A 19,189-nucleotide genomic window follows, 5' to 3' on the forward strand; every position below is an offset into this window, starting at 1 on the left:
CTGCTGACCTTAATGGGGAAATGATTTTGAGGTTTGCACATCTGGTACATTATTGCTTTATATCGTGCACATTCCTGCAGCTCTTAGCAACCCACGACATATTTGAAAAGTGCATTTTAGCAACAGTTTCTACAAATGAATGTAAATAGGTGTTTCAATAAACATATCCCACTAGTCCTTCAGCATTTCCTAACCACCCACTCCAAGACAGCTTGAAAATGAACTACCACTTATAGCATGTAGTACAATATGTTACATTACTTCTAATAAACAGCAAAATGAAATAAGTTAAAAGGGGGGGAGAATAAGAAGCATTCTAATGCACGAGACAGATTTTCAATGAGAGGCAAAGTGTGTGTGTGGGGGGGTGTCTTTATTAGATTCCATGGAAATCAATCTGAAATCTGGTTCAAGGTACTAAAATTAGATTTAGAAACTATTTAATTTAGTTTCAAGAGTGTTTTCCTCTTCTGTTGCGCAGCCACAGGACACAAAGAGATAAAATATCTAAAGTGATTATTACTTTATGGACACCTGCATCCTGAGTGAGGATTCCACCTAACTATGCATTTCTCAGCAATCCAACTCTAGTGGTCATAGCAATCAACCAATAATGTGGGGTCGTCCCCCCCCCCCAAGTACTTAAAAAGGCTTTGATCCTACTTTTATACTTAGAGACTTCATTTGATGCTTTGAAAAAAGAAACATGAGTGTTCAAAACATTTCTGGAGAAAGCTGAATAAGGGCTATTGTTTAGTGAAATTGGTCAGTATTAGTTAAAAAAACCACTAGTAAAGTACTTAGTAAATTACTACATTGGTCAATTAATTAGTACACAACACTGTCACAACAGCTACTTATTACCGCATAGCAATCTTGAATTAAAATCTGCAAGGGGAGGTAAGCCATCTGCATTGAGCCTGGAATTATGGTTGTAGAATGAAGCTGTCATAAGGTTGTTCCCATATTCACACACAGGAATCCCCAACCCACTAGGATTAATGTTGTTACCTAATACCTGGATGGGAGACTATTGAGAAATTTCTGAAATGTAGACTTGGTGATTGAAATAATCCCAAAAGAAAGTAACAATAAAGCTTTTCCATATTGTTGTTAAGGAAACCCGGAATAAAGACTGAGAATTCTTTGCTTTTATGTGGATGGTTAACCTTTCAGTGGATAATCATTATGGAATCATTCTCTGATTTGGTCTTTTTAGACTGAATATTGTATAAATTAGGACCACAACTGTATTCAAGCTAAATGTTGGTTTCATTCAGAATATGGCTATGCAGGCAATGGAGGCTGAAAGAATGACATATTTCAGCATGTAATTGGAAGGTAAGCAGATTACAACATGGGTATAGAATTTCTAAAATTGGGCACTCATTCTGCTGCATTTAACATTTAATTCTAGTTAATCTAGAACTGATTAGCAATTAGCAATCCATCTACATCCACCATTTTCAGAATTTTCTTTAGAGTAGCAGATTGCCAAGACCGATTTCCCTTCCCAGGTGTTTAAATAGCAATCAATGGAACAAAATAAATGCAGGTTACCACCCTGCCACTAAAAATGAGAAATGCAAATAATAAAGGTAAGTTGGTTCAATGACAAGCTATGTATTAATTGGATATGAATACAGAATTGATATAAAAAATAAGCTTTACTTCCTTAGTCAATTCCAAGGATTTGGGGGGGTGGGGAAAAAAAACCTCAGGATTTCATAACTATGTTTTTTTTTCTGTTCTTTTGTCTCCTTACAGAAAAGGGAAGCATTTTGTCAACTTTCATTGCACCGCTGAAGTATTTGAATCCTTCAGCAGCAAACATGGAAAATGAAGAGAATTTAAGTAAGCACTTTAATTTTCTTCATGTGGATCAGACAGGAAGTCCTCTATTTTTCATTTATTAAATTTATACACCACCATCTCGCTCTGAAAAGCAATTCTGAACAGCTACCGTGTATCTTGCATGTTCCTGAAATGAGAAGTAGTAGAGTCCATCTTTGAAACTTTAAATGAAGTGCAAGTAAATCTGTTTTTCTGGTGAATCAGTTAATATTAAGTCTCTTTATGGTGATCTACAGTGGCTTGTTAAACATTATTTTTGCCTGTTTTGGACTGAGAAAAAATGTATGTAATGTATGTATGTAGAATGTGAATGTGTGCATGGAAGGCCTGTGGAGATATGGAGATATGTAGCATCCTTTTGTAGAGATATTAATGTTCATAACTAAAAAACATTGCATTTCCTTATATTAAACTACCATCTTTAAGAGTCCTGAAGATAGAAACATAGATTTGCATTTGTTTAACATACTGCCAGAAAAACGTATAGCCTTATCAAAATCAGGCAGATCAAAAGCTTTTGGCATAGTAGCTGGGATGAAGCCCATATCCTGATGAAGAACTTACATATCTCCAAAATTGGTTTTGAAGTGAAATTCATACTTTCCAAGCAAGACAGTAAATAGTGGAAGTGAAACCTCTTCTCACTCTATTCCTTGTATCAAGGGTCCCCAAATCCTGGTCCATGAACTGATACTCAAGTGGGAGGCAAGTGTGTAAATCTCCATTTGTGCAAGCATATTATATCCATGATATCTGTATGGCAATCTATAAGCCCTCCCTTATGATCTCTTTGTACATCTTTATAACTATGATTGATTGTGCAAAAGATACACATTATGTAATTTACCTCGATTGTGGAGGCATCCAAAACAAATTATTTAATTTAATACATTTGTGATGCAAGTGATGCCATATTTGATCACACCACAACTCATATAATGGTCTGTCCTCTTTTTCCAAATGCCCAAGCTTCAAAATAGCAATAGCAATTAGACTTAGACACATCTCCATTGTGATTTTTCAGCCCTCTCTAAACAGTTTACAGAGTCAACATATTGCCCCCAACAATCTGGGTCCCCAATTTACTGACCTCAGAAGGATGGAAGGCTGAGTCAAACTTGAACCAGTCAGAACTGTACTGTTGACAGTGGGCAGAGTTTGCCTGCAATACTGCATGCTAACAACTGTGCCACCAAGGCTCCTTGTTGTACAGTTTTCTCCCAGTTGGTCTCTAGAGGTAGCATTACTAGCCTTACAGCTTTGGGTAAAAGTTTATACACAGTTCAAAATATAATGTGTTGATTTAAAAGAATTCCAGATGTAGCCTGCCACAACAAAGGATTGGATTTCCTTAATTGCATTACTGTATTTCTACATCTCTTCCAACATTACAACATTCTTTTTGAAGTGTAGCCACCAAAACCATAGTTAGTATTCCAAGAGTAGACACACCATTGATTTTTATGAAGGTATTATGATACAATATTGGCAGTTTTGTTTTTTATTCCTTTCCTAATGACCCATGAGAAGGAACAAATCAGCCTTTTAACAGCAGACACTCACTGGGTCCATGTTTTTTCATGCTATCTGACACAATTCCAAGATCTTTTGCTTTGTCAGATGGCAACACCACTAACTTTTCAATGAATGCATTCTATGAACACTATTTAAAAGTCTACCTTCTGATTAATCGGTTTCCTTCCAATTAATTTCTCATTTTGTCATAAGCATCAAAACATTATATTATGGAAATGCTTATCTCTATTCTATTGCTGTACTTTATCAAAGTAAATTGCAGAGATTATCAGGTATCCATAAGGAAGGCAACAACAACAGACATTCCCCCCTTTTTACATACATGTGAGGCACACTGTACTGTTAGCACCTCTTTCCAATGAATACGTCTATAGATGCTCCTTTTAAAAGTTCTTCTAGTAGGTCACAGATGCATCTGCCTTGCACAATTGCATGAAAAAAGAATGGTAATATGCATAATCCCTTCTCCCTATTTCAGAACCTGGGAAGTTTTTTTTTACTTTCTTCCTTTAGATTATTGCTTAAATTTGTTCACAGGGACGTGGTGGCTCATTGGCTAAGACGCTGAGCTTTTCGGCAGTTTGGCAGTTTGAATCCCTAGTGCTGCATAATGGAGCTACTATTACTTGTCCCAGCTTCTGCCAACCTAGCAGTTTGAAAGTATGTAAAATTGCCAAGTAGAAAAATAGGGATCACTTTGGTGGGAAGGTAACAGCGTTCTGTGTGCCTTTGGCATTTAGTCATGCTGGCCAAATGACCAAGGAGACATCTTCAGACAACACTGGCTCTTCAGCTTTGAAACAGAAATGAGCACTGCCCCCTAGAGTCAGGAACGACTAGCACATATGTGCGAAAGAACTTTTTCCTTTACCTAAGTTTGTTCACTTCTAAAACTTTTACCCCCAAATTAGAAAATACTCTTTGATGTTTATGCATCCCCTGAGAAACTTTATAATGGACTTGGAATATATAGTTATGTTGCTTTTGCAGGCAGCAAGTTTGACACCCCTATCCTAGAACTAAGAGAGGTGATTGTCCCAAAGTCATCCAGCTAGCTTCATATCTAAGACAGGAATAGAATTCACAGTGTTTAACCTATTTCCTTAACCCTACCCCAAACTGACTCTATTTAGATAATAAACTTTTAGAATAAAAATTTATTTTGGCATAATGGTGAAAATAGGGCTTGGGCTAGGCTTCTGAGATCTAGAATTTTATTTATCTGGTTGGTTAGCTATCAGTGATTTGCTTTCATTAGTGATGTTCTTGCTATTCTACTATGGCATTGCTTCCCATGCTATAAAACATTTACTTTTGTATTAGCATCTCATTAAATATATTATTAAGAGAGTGTTTTCACGATTAGTTATAGTCTTAGATTTTTTGTTATGGAAAGGATTTCAAATCAGAAAACGTTGAGGGCAAACGCCATTTCATTGAGGGTCACATCAGGGTTGTATTTCACCTTGGAGTTATAGGGTTGGCCATGGCCATGGTGGGTGTGATACAGGACTCATGTCGGGGGCACTTGTGCTGGCCAAGTGCTAAGGCAGGACTTCCCTGAGACCCTCTCACTCTCATTACAATCTCCTTCCTTCCTTCCTTCTTTCCTTTTCTTCTTTTTCCTTCCCTCCTCATTCTCCTTTCTTCTTCCTTCCCCTCTTTCCTTATTTTTCCTTCCTTACTCTCTTCTCATCTTTGTTTCTTTTTCTTTTCTCTTTCTCCTTTCCTGTTCCTTCTTGCATGCTCAAATGCAAAAGGGGAAACACTTTTCCTTTTCCTTTGTTTTCACTTTGTTTTGTTAGCCCTCTGCCAGCAAAAACTGAGCTCCGTTTTCACTGGCAGAGACACTATGGCTGGTCCTTTGCTGTTTCCAGGACATCCCTGCAAGCCAGATCTAAGCACCCCATCTCGGATCGGGCCTTGAGTTTGACACCCCTGATTTAGAGTAAGATATTTCTACTGACATTGGAATGAAGATAGCATTGATGTTGGACTTCTTTGAGGTCTGCGGTTCAATTTGTTATGAAGCTTAGGTTAATAAGAAACCAGTAGAAGTTGACTGGCAAGTTTAACTAATTCTGGATTTGTCCCATATGTTTGTCCCTTTGTCAAGTCATCAGGAGCATTATCACTTTAAATTGCTACTGCTGATCTGCCATGTATACAAAACCTCCCCGTTATTTGAAAACCTTGATTACAATTCATGCTCCTGTGCACTCAACTCAATAATGCAATCAAGGTCAATTAGTTTTTCCTTGTTGTGGACCTTTCCTTACTTCATTGCTGCTCTCTAGAATCACGTTCCTCCTTTTGCTTCATCTGCCGGAACTTTATGGAGATGGGAAAACCTATCATTATTTGCTTTAATATTAGGAAATGTTCATATTAGTCATTAGGTTGTATTGGGAAATTTCTTACTTTGATTATTAAAATATTTTTATTTCGGTATACTATGACTGTATGTATGATATATATATATATATATATATATATATATATATATATATATATATATATATATATATATATATATATATATATATATATATATATATATATATATATATATATATATATATATAAATCATTTTCATGTATTTGTACTACATTTAGTTGTAGCTATACATCTAGTTAAACTACCACTACTGTTACTATTAATTCGTTCACCTTTGTAAATTGCTTACTAAAGATGGAAAAGTGAATGAAGAAGTTTCAAGATGTGCAAATGCAGCTAGAATTGTATGTGGCCTGTTGTAAGGAATGAATGATTGTCAAATAAAGAACCCACTTTGTTATACGGAAATGAGAATTGGGCAAGTTGAATGCAGTGGTAATGGAATACTTAAAATAGATAAGAATCAAGAATGAATCTGTTTTAAATGGATGTGGAGTGAATGCAAGAGCTATACTGCAAAAGAAATACATAGATATGAACTGTAATATAGAGAGAATGAATGGCAATTGAATTGGCAATTGAATTATAAAATATCTGAAGGATGAGTAACAGACTAAGAGATGGGATAAAGCAAGAAATTTAGGATTGAATGGAATCAATAAATTTAGAAACAAAGAGTGATTCATAAAATTGGAATATAGATATAAATTTGGTTTGCGAGAATAGGATGTTAATGAATGCGTTTGTTATGAACAAATGTTATGAACAAATATTAACAAATTTGCTATAAACAAATGTTATGAACAAATGTTAACAAATGTGTAGCTATATTACTTTTCCTTTTTTTTAATCTCATGTCTTTAATTTCTGGGCTTTTAACCAGCTTATTGATATAAGAGTTACCTTCTTCATATAGAAATAGGTCACAACCTGGAATACACTATTTGCATATAATTGAAATGAAAACATTATTTCTATACATATTTTTTTCACCAAACATTCCAGACACCAGATAATAAAATAACCTTCCAGGAATAAAATCAGCACTTCAAATGTAGCAGGGAGTATCAGATGGCAGGTTCCTCTGACTTCTGACCCACTGGCCAAAGTAGTGCCATTTTAATGGTGCATTATAGACTTCAACATCACTTCATGCAATTGTGCCAGTAATATTGTCCTCATAGTGACAGAAGGGAGAAAGGCAAAACTCAGAGGCAAAAGGAAGAATAAACAAAGAGATCTAAGATGAGCCTTCACATATTTAGAAATAAAACTTTTCATTCTGTCAAAGGAAATTAAGATTTTTGGAACAGTCTAATATAAACCATTGGGGTTTAATAATCTTACTATCACAGCTGTTTCATACTGGAAACACATTTTTCTCATTTGAACCGAGCCTAAGAAATCAAGTCATGACAAGGTGTAAAGTAGGTTTAGATTAATTAATTGGTTTAAATTAATCACTTAATGTGATTAAACTGATTTATTTATTTATTTATTTATTTTATCAGACTTATTAGTCGCCCCCTCTCCCCACAGGGACTCGGGGCGACGTACACAAGCAACGGTCTAGGACTACAAAGGAGGAGGTAAAAATAAATAAATACAATAATCAGGGAAGTTAAAACCCCAATAAGAATAAAAGTTTAAAAGCTAACATTGACAATTAAAATTAACCAAGGGGTGGAACAGTTGTCAAGATTATGCCAGGCCGGCTAGCCGAAACAGGTGGGTCTTCAGTTTACTGCGGAAGGAGCGGAGATCGGTTGTTGTCCTGATGTCTGGGGGGAGGTCGTTCCAAAGGGTGGAACCCGCCACAGAGAAGGACCTACTCCTGGGCACCGCCCTCTGACAGTCTCTAGAGGACGGCACCCGGAGAAGGCCCTCTCTGTGTGAGCGAATGGGCCGCAGGGATGTATGGGGCAGGACACGATCGCGCAGATAACTAGGCCCTATGCCATGGAGCGCTTTAAAGATGGTGACTAACCATGGGATGATTGTGATAGCACAATCATCCCATATATTTAGTGATTTTCTCCCTTCCATTCTATAAAACATCATAATTGAATGGCAACCATAGGTTGGAACCTAAGTCTTGGGGAGATTGTAGGTTGCTTTCTTAATCATTATCATTCACTGCAAGGTTGTTTTTGGAGTCTTTGTCCAACTCATGTTTCTGTTCCAAAGTAGTCCTGATAAAATCACACTGAATGAGTGACATAGTCAAGTTCTAAATTATAGAACAAATTGGAATAGGAAGACCCAATTGTTTAAGTTCCCCTACAACAAAATTATTATTTCCTTTATCCCTTTGACAATACATGAGTACTATATAGCAAATCATGCACTTCCATGAAAACCTCTGACTGAAAAATACCAGAAAAAAATTAACAGAGACAGATACAAGAATATTTTTGCAGAAAAAGAAAACAAGCCTTCATAATAGTATGGTAAGTGTGAAAACAATTCCAGATGGAATTGTTAATCAATGGATCAGATGGTCAATATAAGTCAACAGAATAAAGACCAAAGACTAGGCTGTGTTAACAGAAGTATAGTTTCTATATAATAGGAAACCATAATTTGATTTTATTCCATCTTGAGCAGAATCTATTCCAAATACTATGTGCATTTCTAGGCACCACATTTTTTAAAAAAGATTTAAAGAACTCCGAACAGTTTCAGGAAAAGCAGGTAACTGTGCTCAGGGAATGGAAAAATAAATCCTACAGGAGATAGAAGAAAATGTGCATGTTTAGCTCTAAAAAAGGACGACTAAAGGAGAAGAAGGCCAAGACTTGGTATCCCTTATGGCAGTGTTTCCCAACCTTGGCGACTTTAAGTCCTGTGGACTTAAACTCCCAGAATTCCCCAGCCAGCATAGCTGGCTGGGGAATTCTGGGAGTTGAAGTCCACAGGACTTAAAGTCGCCAAGGTTGGGAAACACTGCCTTATGGAACGGTGTATTGAAATTACATGCAGGCAAATTCTAACTGAATGTTAAAAAGAAGAGGAGCAGTATAAGTGGTACTAGTCATCCAAAAAGATCAGATGAGTTGAAATAGAAGCTAGGTTAACATCTTTTGGGGAAGCTTTCATTTGGATTGTAGCATTGAACTGGATATTCAACTTGATGTCCTCTGAGTTTGGTGTAGTACCATAGTTAAGGCCTAGAAACCTCGAGATTGTGAATTCTAAGCCTTCCTTAGGTGTGAAAGCTTTTTGGTCAGTCACTCCTCACCCACATCCCAGGGTTGTTGTTATGAGGAAAAATAGGAGGCAGTATTAAGTATGTTATTTGCCTTAATTTTAAAATATAAAAACAGTATAAAATATAATAATCCTTTCCCATCATAGTAATTTGTGAAAATAATTAATAGGAATAATTATGAGGTAGTTAGGTTTGAAATTATGACAGTTGTGGAGTTGCCGGCAATCAAACGGGAGGGGGGGGTTGCCAACATTTTAGAAGATGGGCTCAAAATTCAGAAGGATCTTGACAGACTTAAAAACTGGATCCTATCCAACAAAATGTAGTTCAGTGTTGCAAAAAGTTAAAGTTTTATATTTAGGCAAGGAAAACCAAACCTAGGAGTCCTAGTGGACAAGCATTTAAATATCAGCCAGCAGTTTGTTGCAGCTGCCAAAAAAGCCAATGCAATCCTAGGTTGCATCAACAGAGGGATATTATCAAGATCACATGAAGTGTTAGTACCAATTTATACTGCTTTAATAAGGCTGTAGTTGGAATGTTGCATCCAGTTTTAACTACCATGATACAAAAAAGATGTGGAGTCTCTAGAAAGAGTGCAGAGAAGAGCAACAAAGATGATTAGGGGACTGGAGGCTAAAACATATGAAGAACAGTTGCAGCAACTGGGTATGCCTAGTTTAATGAAAAGAAGGACTAGGGGAGACATGATAGCAGTGTTCCAATATCTCAGGGGTTGCCACAAAGATGAGGGAGTCAAACTATTTTCCAAAGCACCTGAGGTCAGGATAAGAAGCAATGGATGGAAACTAATCAAGGAGAGAAACAACTTAGAACTAAGAAGAAATTTCTTGATAGTTAGAACAATTAATCAGTGGAACAACTTGCCTCCAGAAGTTGTGAATGCCCCAACACTGGAAGTTTTTAAGAAGATGTTGGATAACCATTTGTCTGAAGTGATGTATGGTTTCCTGCCTAAGCAAGGGGTTGGATTAGAAGACCTCCAAGGTCTCTTCCAACTCTGTTATTCTATTCTATTCTATTCTTAGTAGCAGCAAGAGATAGAGGCAGTGACAAAGCACCAGTGACTCTGGATCTACAGAGTACCATCAAAGTTTATCCTTCATACCACAACATCTTTTCTGAGCTGTCCAGATAACCAAGTGATTACAAATGCTCATTTTATTATTTTTTCTTAATTTTCTTTTCTGCATCAAAAAAGTGCTTATTAAAGAATATAGCATCTGGCCATCTGAAGAAAAGGATATGCATAAGACTATTCAATCCTCGACCAAATTATTCATCTAAACCACTGCTTTAAATGATTAGTCCACATACTTTTTAGTCATAATATACAGAGCTGCACAGCCAGAGGGAGAGATGGAATTTTCTTTATATTTCCGTTCTATCATACACAGAGGGATCAATAGGTAGTCAGTGCAGGCAGATGTATCCCATAGATCATGTTTGAAGTAGGTCGTAAAATCAAGTTCTCCAAAATGCTGTTCAAAGAGCAAAAGAATTTTTTCCCCAACCACCTTCCCTAAATTAAGAACTGACCTATTTATTTATTTATTTATTTATGTATTTATTTATTTATTTATTTCTTAGCGCTTATAGACCGCCCCCTCTCCCGAAAGGGACTCGGGGCGGTGTACAGTCCATATCAAAATACATCATAAATAACTATAAAATTTAAACAATTAAAATTATTAAGTGGATAGATACATAAATAAGAGGAGGATAAAAAGATATACAGAACTGTACTGCTAAGTAAATAATTTAAAATGTACAGAATTTAAAACCCCAATATCCTATAAAATTAAGTTTAAAAGAACAATCCCCCTAAAAAACCAGTAAGAAATATGTATGCCAGGAGGTAGACGTTAAAATTATGCCAGGCCAGCCAGTCGGAACAGGTGTGTCTTCAATTTCTGTCGGAAGGAGCGGAAGTCAGTGGTGGTTCTAATGTCGGGGGGGAGGTCATTCCAGAGGGTTGGGCCCATCACAGAGAAGGCCCTACTCCTTGGTGTCGCCCGTTGGCATTGCCTAGTGGACGGCACCAGGAGAAGCCCCTCCCTGTGAGAGCGAATTGGCCGCAGGGATGTGTGTGGGAGGATGCGATCCCGCAGGTAGCTATGCCCTATGCCATGGAGCGCTTTAAAGATGGTGGTCAGAACCTTGAAACGCACCCAAAAGACCACAGGTAGCCAGTGCAGCTCGCACAGGAGCGGTGTTACGTGGGAGTACCTGGTTCTCCCCATGACTGCCCGCGCGGCTGCGTTCTGGACTAGCTGCAGTCTTCGGGCGCGTCCCAAGGAAAGCCCCATGTAGAGAGCATTACAGTAGTCCAGGCAAGACGTCACCAGTGCATGAGTGACCGTGCGTAGGGCATCCCGGTCCAGAAGGGGGCGCAATTGGTGCACCAGGCGAACCTAGTGGAACACCCCCCTTGCCACGGCTGCCACATGGTCGTCCATTGGCATCTAGGAGGACGCCCAAATTGCGCACCCGTTCCACAGGGGGCAGTTGTTCGTCCCCTATGGCCAGCGTTGGAGTCAGCTGACTGAACCAAGGTGCCGGTAGCCACAGCCACTCAGTCTTGGAGGGGTTGAGTTTGAGTCTGTTGTCCCCCATCCAGACCCCGACGGCTTCCAAACACCGGGACATCACTTCGACAGCCTCGCTGGGGTGGTTTGGGGTTGAAACGTACAGCTGAGTATCATCAGCGTACAGATGGTATTCAACCCCAAAACCACGGATGATCTCCCCCAGAATTTTTCCATCAGTTTTCTCCCCCTCCAGACATCCTTGTGTCCTCCTGATATGCCAGAGCTACAGTTCCCACACCTCTGAATCAATTCTTAAAGTACCGTATTTTTCAGAGTATAAGACACTCCAGAGTATGAGGTGCACATTCGTTTTTGGGATGGAAAACAAGAAACAAAATGCCTCTGCCAACCAGCATTCAAAGTTATTCATCTGGCTAGTGTCCTTGCAGCAAACAGCCTGGTCAGCTTCAGCATATTATTGCAGCCTGATTCAGCATGAGCAGCTGATTGGCAGTTGAATCAGCATTTTGGAATACCGCCAATCAGCTGTTCCAAGCTGCGAGGATCGCCATAGCATATCACCGCCTCCATGTGACATGTTTTTTGGCCTCCGGACGCTCCATTTTAGACCCGTTCCAGGTTGCCAGAATCACTACAGTACATCACCGCTGATTGCCACCTCCACATATCGCATTTCCAGCCTCCGTGCATCACATTTTTGGCCTCCGCATGCCTGTTTTTTGGCCTCTGTGCATCACATTTTCAGCCAGTTCCAGGGGGCGGGAACTGGAGCCGCTACTGCCACCTGGAACTGGCCAAAAACACCATGTGTGGAGGCTGAAAACGTGATGCGCATTGGTGGCAAAGTGTTGTGGTGATCCCCAGAACTTGGAACAGGTCTAAAATGGGGCATGCAGAAGCCAAAAACGCAACACCTGAAGGCCGAAAACAGCTGAAGTGTGGGGCCTGGTGGGTGGGTGGGGCTTCGGCAACATTCAATGTATAAGACGCAACACAATTTTCACCCACTTTTAGGGTGGAGGAAAGTGCTCCTTATACTCTGAAAAGTATGGTAGTCAAAACTACAATTCAAAGCAGGACTATTATTGACAGAATACTCTGAAATCTGCAACTAATTTGAGAACCAACAAAGTGTAGCAACAGAACGTTGGGTTTAAACCAGAAACATCCAGGTACAATTTTTAGTCTGGCCAAATTGGCTTGGAATTCTGGGGTGCATAATCCCAGGAGATTAGGGGAGCCCCAGGTTGAGGCAAATCTATTCTGTTAAGATCACAGGAGCTCCCGGGTCTCAAAGGGTGCTATTTACTTTTATTATCAGAATCAGTCTCTCAGTCTGAAAAAATGTGGAGGCTTAAAGATGAATTTACTCTGTTCACAAACCATGCAGCCAGTGTTATGAAAGTAAGAGAGGGGAATAGAGATTGGGAAAGGCAATATGAATTATAAATACAAATAACCCCTTGTGTTTTCCTATTCAGTGGTGCAGAATCAATACAATTCTTTCCGAACCTGAATACAGTGTGAAACAAGGGTTACCTATTTCTTCATGCTTCCAGTATCATTGTCTACAATGATTGGTTCAGTAAAAACTGTTTAAAACGGGAGGGCAGATGGGTAAATGTTCTACATTTCTACATTGTTTTCTAGGAAAGGCATGGCTGGAAGCAATAGGTTGTGTCTGCTTTGAGACAGTGGGGAAGGGAGATCAGTTTTAAGTTAGTATAGAAAGTAATTGCCCATCCCAGGGACACATTATAGCTGTATTGTTTGAAATTTCAGCATTCTATCTGCATCCTGCTATCATATTAAACCATAGTACTATGGACATAGCATAGAATGTATATAGCCATTGTGTTTTGTTAGTCCAGATTTAGGGTTAAGCATATTGTACAATCCTAATTTACTCACTTTATGTGGACATTGAAGAAATAAACATTTCTATACTTAAAAGCTTTGTATGAAAAGCAGAAGGATAAGGATTAAATTTTGAACTAGAATAGTATGTAGACAGACATATTTTATCTGGACTTAAATTTCAGATAAAGGTAATACTTAACTTATAACCATTTGTTTACAACTCTTCCAATTTACAACGGCAGTGGGGAAAGAGTCTTATGGCTAGTTGTTGCACTTACAACCATTGCAGAATCCCCACAGTCACATGTTCACAATACAGATGCTTGGCAACTGACATATATTTTTGACAGTTGAGCATCCTGGGGTCACAAGATCGCCCTTTGTGACCTTCTCAGGAGGCTTCCAACAATCTAATTCAATAGGGTGAACTGGTTTTGCTTAACAACTCCAATGATTGTCCCAAAGTGGGACAAACAACAGGCAACTGGACTTCCTGCGATGATTTGCTTTACAACTGTGGCAACAAAGAAGTTTCTGTCCTAACTGTGGTTGTAAGTCAAGGACTATCTGTACAAATCATATTCTACTTCCACGGAGGGAAGCACTTGCTATACAACTTATGTATTTGCTCATTTGCTTGCTTGAAGCTTTTCTAGCTTACCCCAATCTGGCAAGACTTTAGGTAAAGAAGAGCAAATCAAAAATTCCTGTAAAGTAGCATAAAGTAAACTAATACAATACATTTATAAATGCCCAGCTGTCATGGGGCCCTAATTGGTCTAAAACAAGGGTGTGAAACTCAATTTGTTTGAGGGCCACATCAGGGTTGTGTTTGAACTCAGGGGGTTAGGGTGGGCATGGCCACAGTGAGCATGTCCAGCTAGACATCACTCATGTTGGGGGCACCTGTGGTCACCTGAGTGCTCTGCCAGTGAAAATAGGTTCTTGAACTCTGTTTTCGGCTGCAATGGCCTCCTGCAACCCTCTGCCATTAAAAATAGAGTTTGGGAGGGCTGCATGCGACCCTTGCAACCTCCGTTTTCACTGGCAGAGGCACTGTGGACCAGTCCTTTGCTGTTTCCAGGGTGCCCCATGGACCAGAGTTAAGCACCCCCATTGGCAGATCCAGCCCCCCCCCTGACCTTGAGTTTGACACCCCTGGTCTAAAACAAAGGTTGAATGGAATAGGCCTCTTTCCCTTGATTTAGATTGCAAAGAGAGTTAGAACTCCACATATCTGTAGAAGACAATCATTTTAGATTGTAGGCAATATTATAACAGAGCTACCAATTTTTACCTTGCATGGAGAGGGATTCTCAGCAGGACCTTTCCAGATGATGGGCAGATTTTTTTAAGGCAAGGCGAGGGTTGATGTGACTTAATAGTTGAGTGTTAAAGGCAACAACTGAGACTTTGAATTTGTCCTAGAATCCTACTGGTTACCAGTGTAACAACTTTAAACTGGATGTTATTTTGAACTGCTGGTATTGTCCCACCATTAATCATACTACCACATATGCCATCTGCAGTCTCTGGAATATCTGTAAAGGCATTGGAGAATACAAGTGCTTGAATGCATCTACCACAGAATAGAACTCACCTCAAGATCCTGCCCCAACCATTGCTGATGGCCCAGAATAATGCCATGGTGGAATATTTTTGCAAGGCTTAGTAGACAGAATGGCTTTGAAGGGCTTAGTAGGACCAAGAGGAGCACACTCCCTCAGAACTTGGTCCTGATAGTCATTCCCCCAAGCAACTAATGTCATTTAGGTCCCATGGCTGAATATTGATTGAAAAGAATCTATATTATCTTGTTTCCCAGTGGTGGTGAAATTCAATTTTTTTACTACTGGTTCTGTGGGTGTGGCTTGGTAGGTATGGTATGGCTAGGTGGGGGTAGCAGATACTGCAAAATCTCCATTCCCACCCCACTTCTGGAGAAGGATATTGCAAAACCTCCATTCCACCCCATTCTGGGGCCAGCCAGAGGTGGCATTTGCCGCTTGTTTGAACAACTCAAAATTTCCGCTACGGGTTCTCCGAACTACTCAAAATGTATGCTACCAGTTCTCCAGAATCTGTCAGAACCTGCTGGATTTCATCCCTGTTACCTAGATATCTAGATTCTTCTGAGCAGATAGCTCCCCATTGCCTTCTCAACCACTTCCTTAAAGAAAGGAAAATTGTAAGTTATAATCGTATAAATATGATCAAATTATCAGGGTGAGTTTCTTTAAAAGAGAGCCCATCTCCATCTGTATCAGAGCAGGCAGCATTATGCCCCCCACTCAAGCATTAATTATCTCCTGGAATCATTCATTGACATTGACTATAAGAGCATTACTGGATTAAAGCAGATGACTGCATAGTCAGTCCAGCATCCTGTTTTATATGATTGCTAAGCCAGATGTCTGTGGGAAGTACACCAGTAAGATATAGCTATTTTCCCAGGAGATGGTATTCAGATCCATGTCCATGGTGACCTTGATCCTGATTGTAGTATATAGTCATCTTGTCTTATACTGATTAATAAGCTTACTTTCTATAAATTAGTTTAATCCCCTTAAAAACAATGTTTACTAGCAGTCAGCATTGCATTTTGTGGTAGGGTAATAATTTAGCAGTACGTGTGTAAAAGTTATTTTGTGCTATCTATTGTAAGCTTTATAACATTCATTGCAACACTTAACAATCCACATACTTAAAGAAAGAAAGAAATTCTTCTTAGCCATATAACTAGGTTTTGCCAAACTGATTTAAAAATAATAACTCAGTCAAGATTTATACCAATACATTTGAACTTTTGTGTGTACATTTTGCACTAGTTCCAGTAATGTTAGTGGGCTTTTTTTTTTTTTTTTTGCTTTTTTTTCCAAACAGATATAAGCAGTGCGGAAGTAAAGGAGAACCGTAACATTGGCAATTTAGAAGATCATTCAGTTGCTTCTAATGAAAGATCAAGAGTAGCAGCTTCCAGGGTTAAAAGAAAAAGGCCTCTAGAAGAGGGCAACAGTGGACATTTCTGCAAATTTCAGCTCATCTGCAAGAAGATCTCATGGACTGTAACACCAAAGAATGCCCTGGTTCAGTTACATGAACTTAAACCTGGTTTACAATATAAAATGATTTCTCAAACAGGCCCAGTCCATGCCCCAGTATTTGCAGTTGCTGTGGAGGTCAATGGACATACATTTGAAGGCACTGGCCCAACGAAAAAGAAAGCCAAAATGAGAGCTGCTGAACAAGCCCTCAAGTCATTTGTGCAGTTTCCCAATGCATCTCAAGCGCACTTCGCCATGGGAAATTGTTTCAACCCATCTACAGACTTTACGTCAGACCTAGAAGACTTTCCGGATACTCTGTTCAAAGAGTTTGAACCGTCTACACACAATAAGGAATTTTCGGTCTGTACCCCTGTTAATAACGAATTGCTTTCTAAGGCCTGCCGTCAAGGGAAGCTACTCTACCACACATTGGATCTCATGGGCCACCCTAAACAAAACAAGCACAAGATGGCGCCTACCGTCAAGAGCGAAAAGAACCCAGTGGTCTTGCTCAATGAGCTGCGTTCTGGACTGAGGTACGTCTGCCTTTCGGAGACCGGGGAGAAGCAGCATACCAAGCGTTTTGTGATGGCTGTGAGAGTGGATGGGAGAACATTTGAAGGCTCAGGACGTAGCAAGAAGCTGGCAAAAGGTCAAGCAGCACAGGCTGCGCTGCAGGCTCTTTTTAACATTCGTCTGCCCAGTCAAATTCCCAGCAGGAGGAAATGTAATCATTTGCCACAGGTGAGAGCTCTGAGGTAGCCACCACCGAGCTGAAGGGATTCTGTGAAATTAATGTGATTTCTTGTGTTCTAGCCATAAATTGTGACTTTATCAGAATGCCCGCCCAGAGGGTGCTGTACTTCAGCGGTGTCTCATTCCCTGCTGAAGCCATGTGCAAAGACGTTGGCATTTCCTTCCCCTTTTGCATAACTAAGAGCCACCAGACGAGTTAATTTATTTTTTTTAAAAAAGGAAGTTAAGCATAGAGACCTTTGAAGAACCATCAATATTTCAGCTGCAAATTAATAGTCCTTCCACAAGTAAGGAAAATAGACCCCTGTTTTTGTTTTTATTATCAAAGTATATTTGCTCTTAAGAAAGACATCATAACTAAGATACAGGGGGTATCCTTTTTAATCTCCCTCCCCCTATTGAGTTACAGTTAGACAAAAGGGGACATCATTATTTAAAATGTACATGTCTATTTCCCAGGTTTCACCTCCAGAATTCAGACAAATATTAAAGATGTCTGGAGAATGATTGTCAATCAATTGACTGAGATAAAGGAAAAGTCTGGTGGTGTTTTGCTGGTTATATATTCATGTGGCATACTTGAGTGCTGAAGCAAGAAAACAATTCAATTTTTGTGTCCTCTAATTTGAAAATGTTGCTAGTTTTCAGTTAGCAATTAAAATAACTAAGTTGCGATGAGGCTATATTGATTGATTGATTTTGTTACCTGAATTTTCTTTCAGTTTTGTCCTTCTTGATAGCCATTTTGTCTTGGATTCTACTTCTATTTAAGTGAAATCTCTTCTGCTTTTCCTAAGTTTCTGAAAAGGAAGTTGGAAAAAATAGAGAACCCTGTTATAAGTTTTTCCTTGAGATCTTTATCTGCTTTCAGATTTTTCCCATTTATGTTAGAATTTATTGACTACTCATAGAGAAAAGATGTATTCGTGTGATATTTCAGGATCGCAAAATAAGATATATGATCCATATCTGCATGGAAAATCCTCCAAGAGAGGTCTTTTGCTACATATTTATTTGTTTATTCAATGTGTACCCTAGCTTTATTTCAATTTTAACTCTTCTGACAATTTTGATTAGTTTGTGTAGATTTTTTTTAATTTACTTTGCATGCCAATCAACTAACCTTAGCTTGCATTTCTTTCATTTTTGCCTTGTACAAGTACTCAGCTTGTTGAATTAGATGGACTATTTTATAGTACATTCAACTTTGAACATTATTCTAGGTTAAAATGCATTACACAAATTACAGTATTACATATTTGCGTGCTGTGAATGTACCTATTTTAAAAACCATGTTTGACATTTTCTAACCCATTTCTGGCCACAAAATCAAGGCTCATTGAACAAATGTGTGGAACCAAGTGGTCAAATTAAACAGTTTATGTGCATCAACAGAACATAAAGGGAATAAAAACAGTAATAGGTCAAAACTATAATAGATTTTATCTAAAGACAGTATGAGCAAATATAAACTACAAGTCTTCTCCACACACCATTTCAGAAATATATTAAAGGAATTCCCAAACTGCTGCATTTAAAGAATCAGATTATATGGTGTTTTAACTAAATAAAAATATTGGCTGGAGCCTGAGACAGGGAAGGAATTCAGCTGATTCACATTGCAATGCAAACCTACTTATGTAAATTCCACCCTTTTGAACCAATTCTCAAGCCAAAATTCCATTATCTTTCCATACTCACCATTCTTCAAATTTTGCAAAGCACTTCTCAAAATCAAACCTCCATTTATTAATGAAAATGTACAAAATGGAATTCTTAAATGGAAATAACATATATAGAATCAAAAACATGTGTATTAGAAAAAATGAGCAGGGAAAAAGTATGAATTTTCATACAAATTATGTCTTAATGTTTCAAACTGGTGTGGAAATGGAAGAAACCAATGAAGCCTGGAAAAATAAGAAGCTGTCAGAAACCAAAACAGAAAGATTAA

The 19,189-nt window shown here is 38.7% G+C and overlaps 1 protein-coding gene across 4 annotated transcripts in view; it reads left to right on the forward strand.

The window, feature by feature from the left end:
• ADARB2 (adenosine deaminase RNA specific B2 (inactive)) overlaps positions 1-19,189 on the forward strand; it is a 530,434-nt gene that overhangs the window by 363,898 nt on the left and 147,347 nt on the right. For all 4 annotated transcript variants that reach the window (XR_014173611.1, XR_014173612.1, XM_081933431.1 and 1 more), the window contains exons 3-4: positions 1,768-1,854; positions 16,316-17,223. Coding sequence is in view for 2 of the 4 variants with exons in the window: in XM_081933431.1 (XP_081789557.1) it covers positions 1,768-1,854; positions 16,316-17,223 (995 nt within the window). In the remaining 2 variants the exon portion in view is untranslated. The remainder of the gene's footprint in view (positions 1-1,767; positions 1,855-16,315; positions 17,224-19,189) is intronic.

This window comes from Natrix helvetica, assembly GCF_964273705.1.
Source record: "Natrix helvetica genome assembly, chromosome: Z".
NCBI lineage: Eukaryota > Metazoa > Chordata > Lepidosauria > Squamata > Natricidae > Natrix > Natrix helvetica.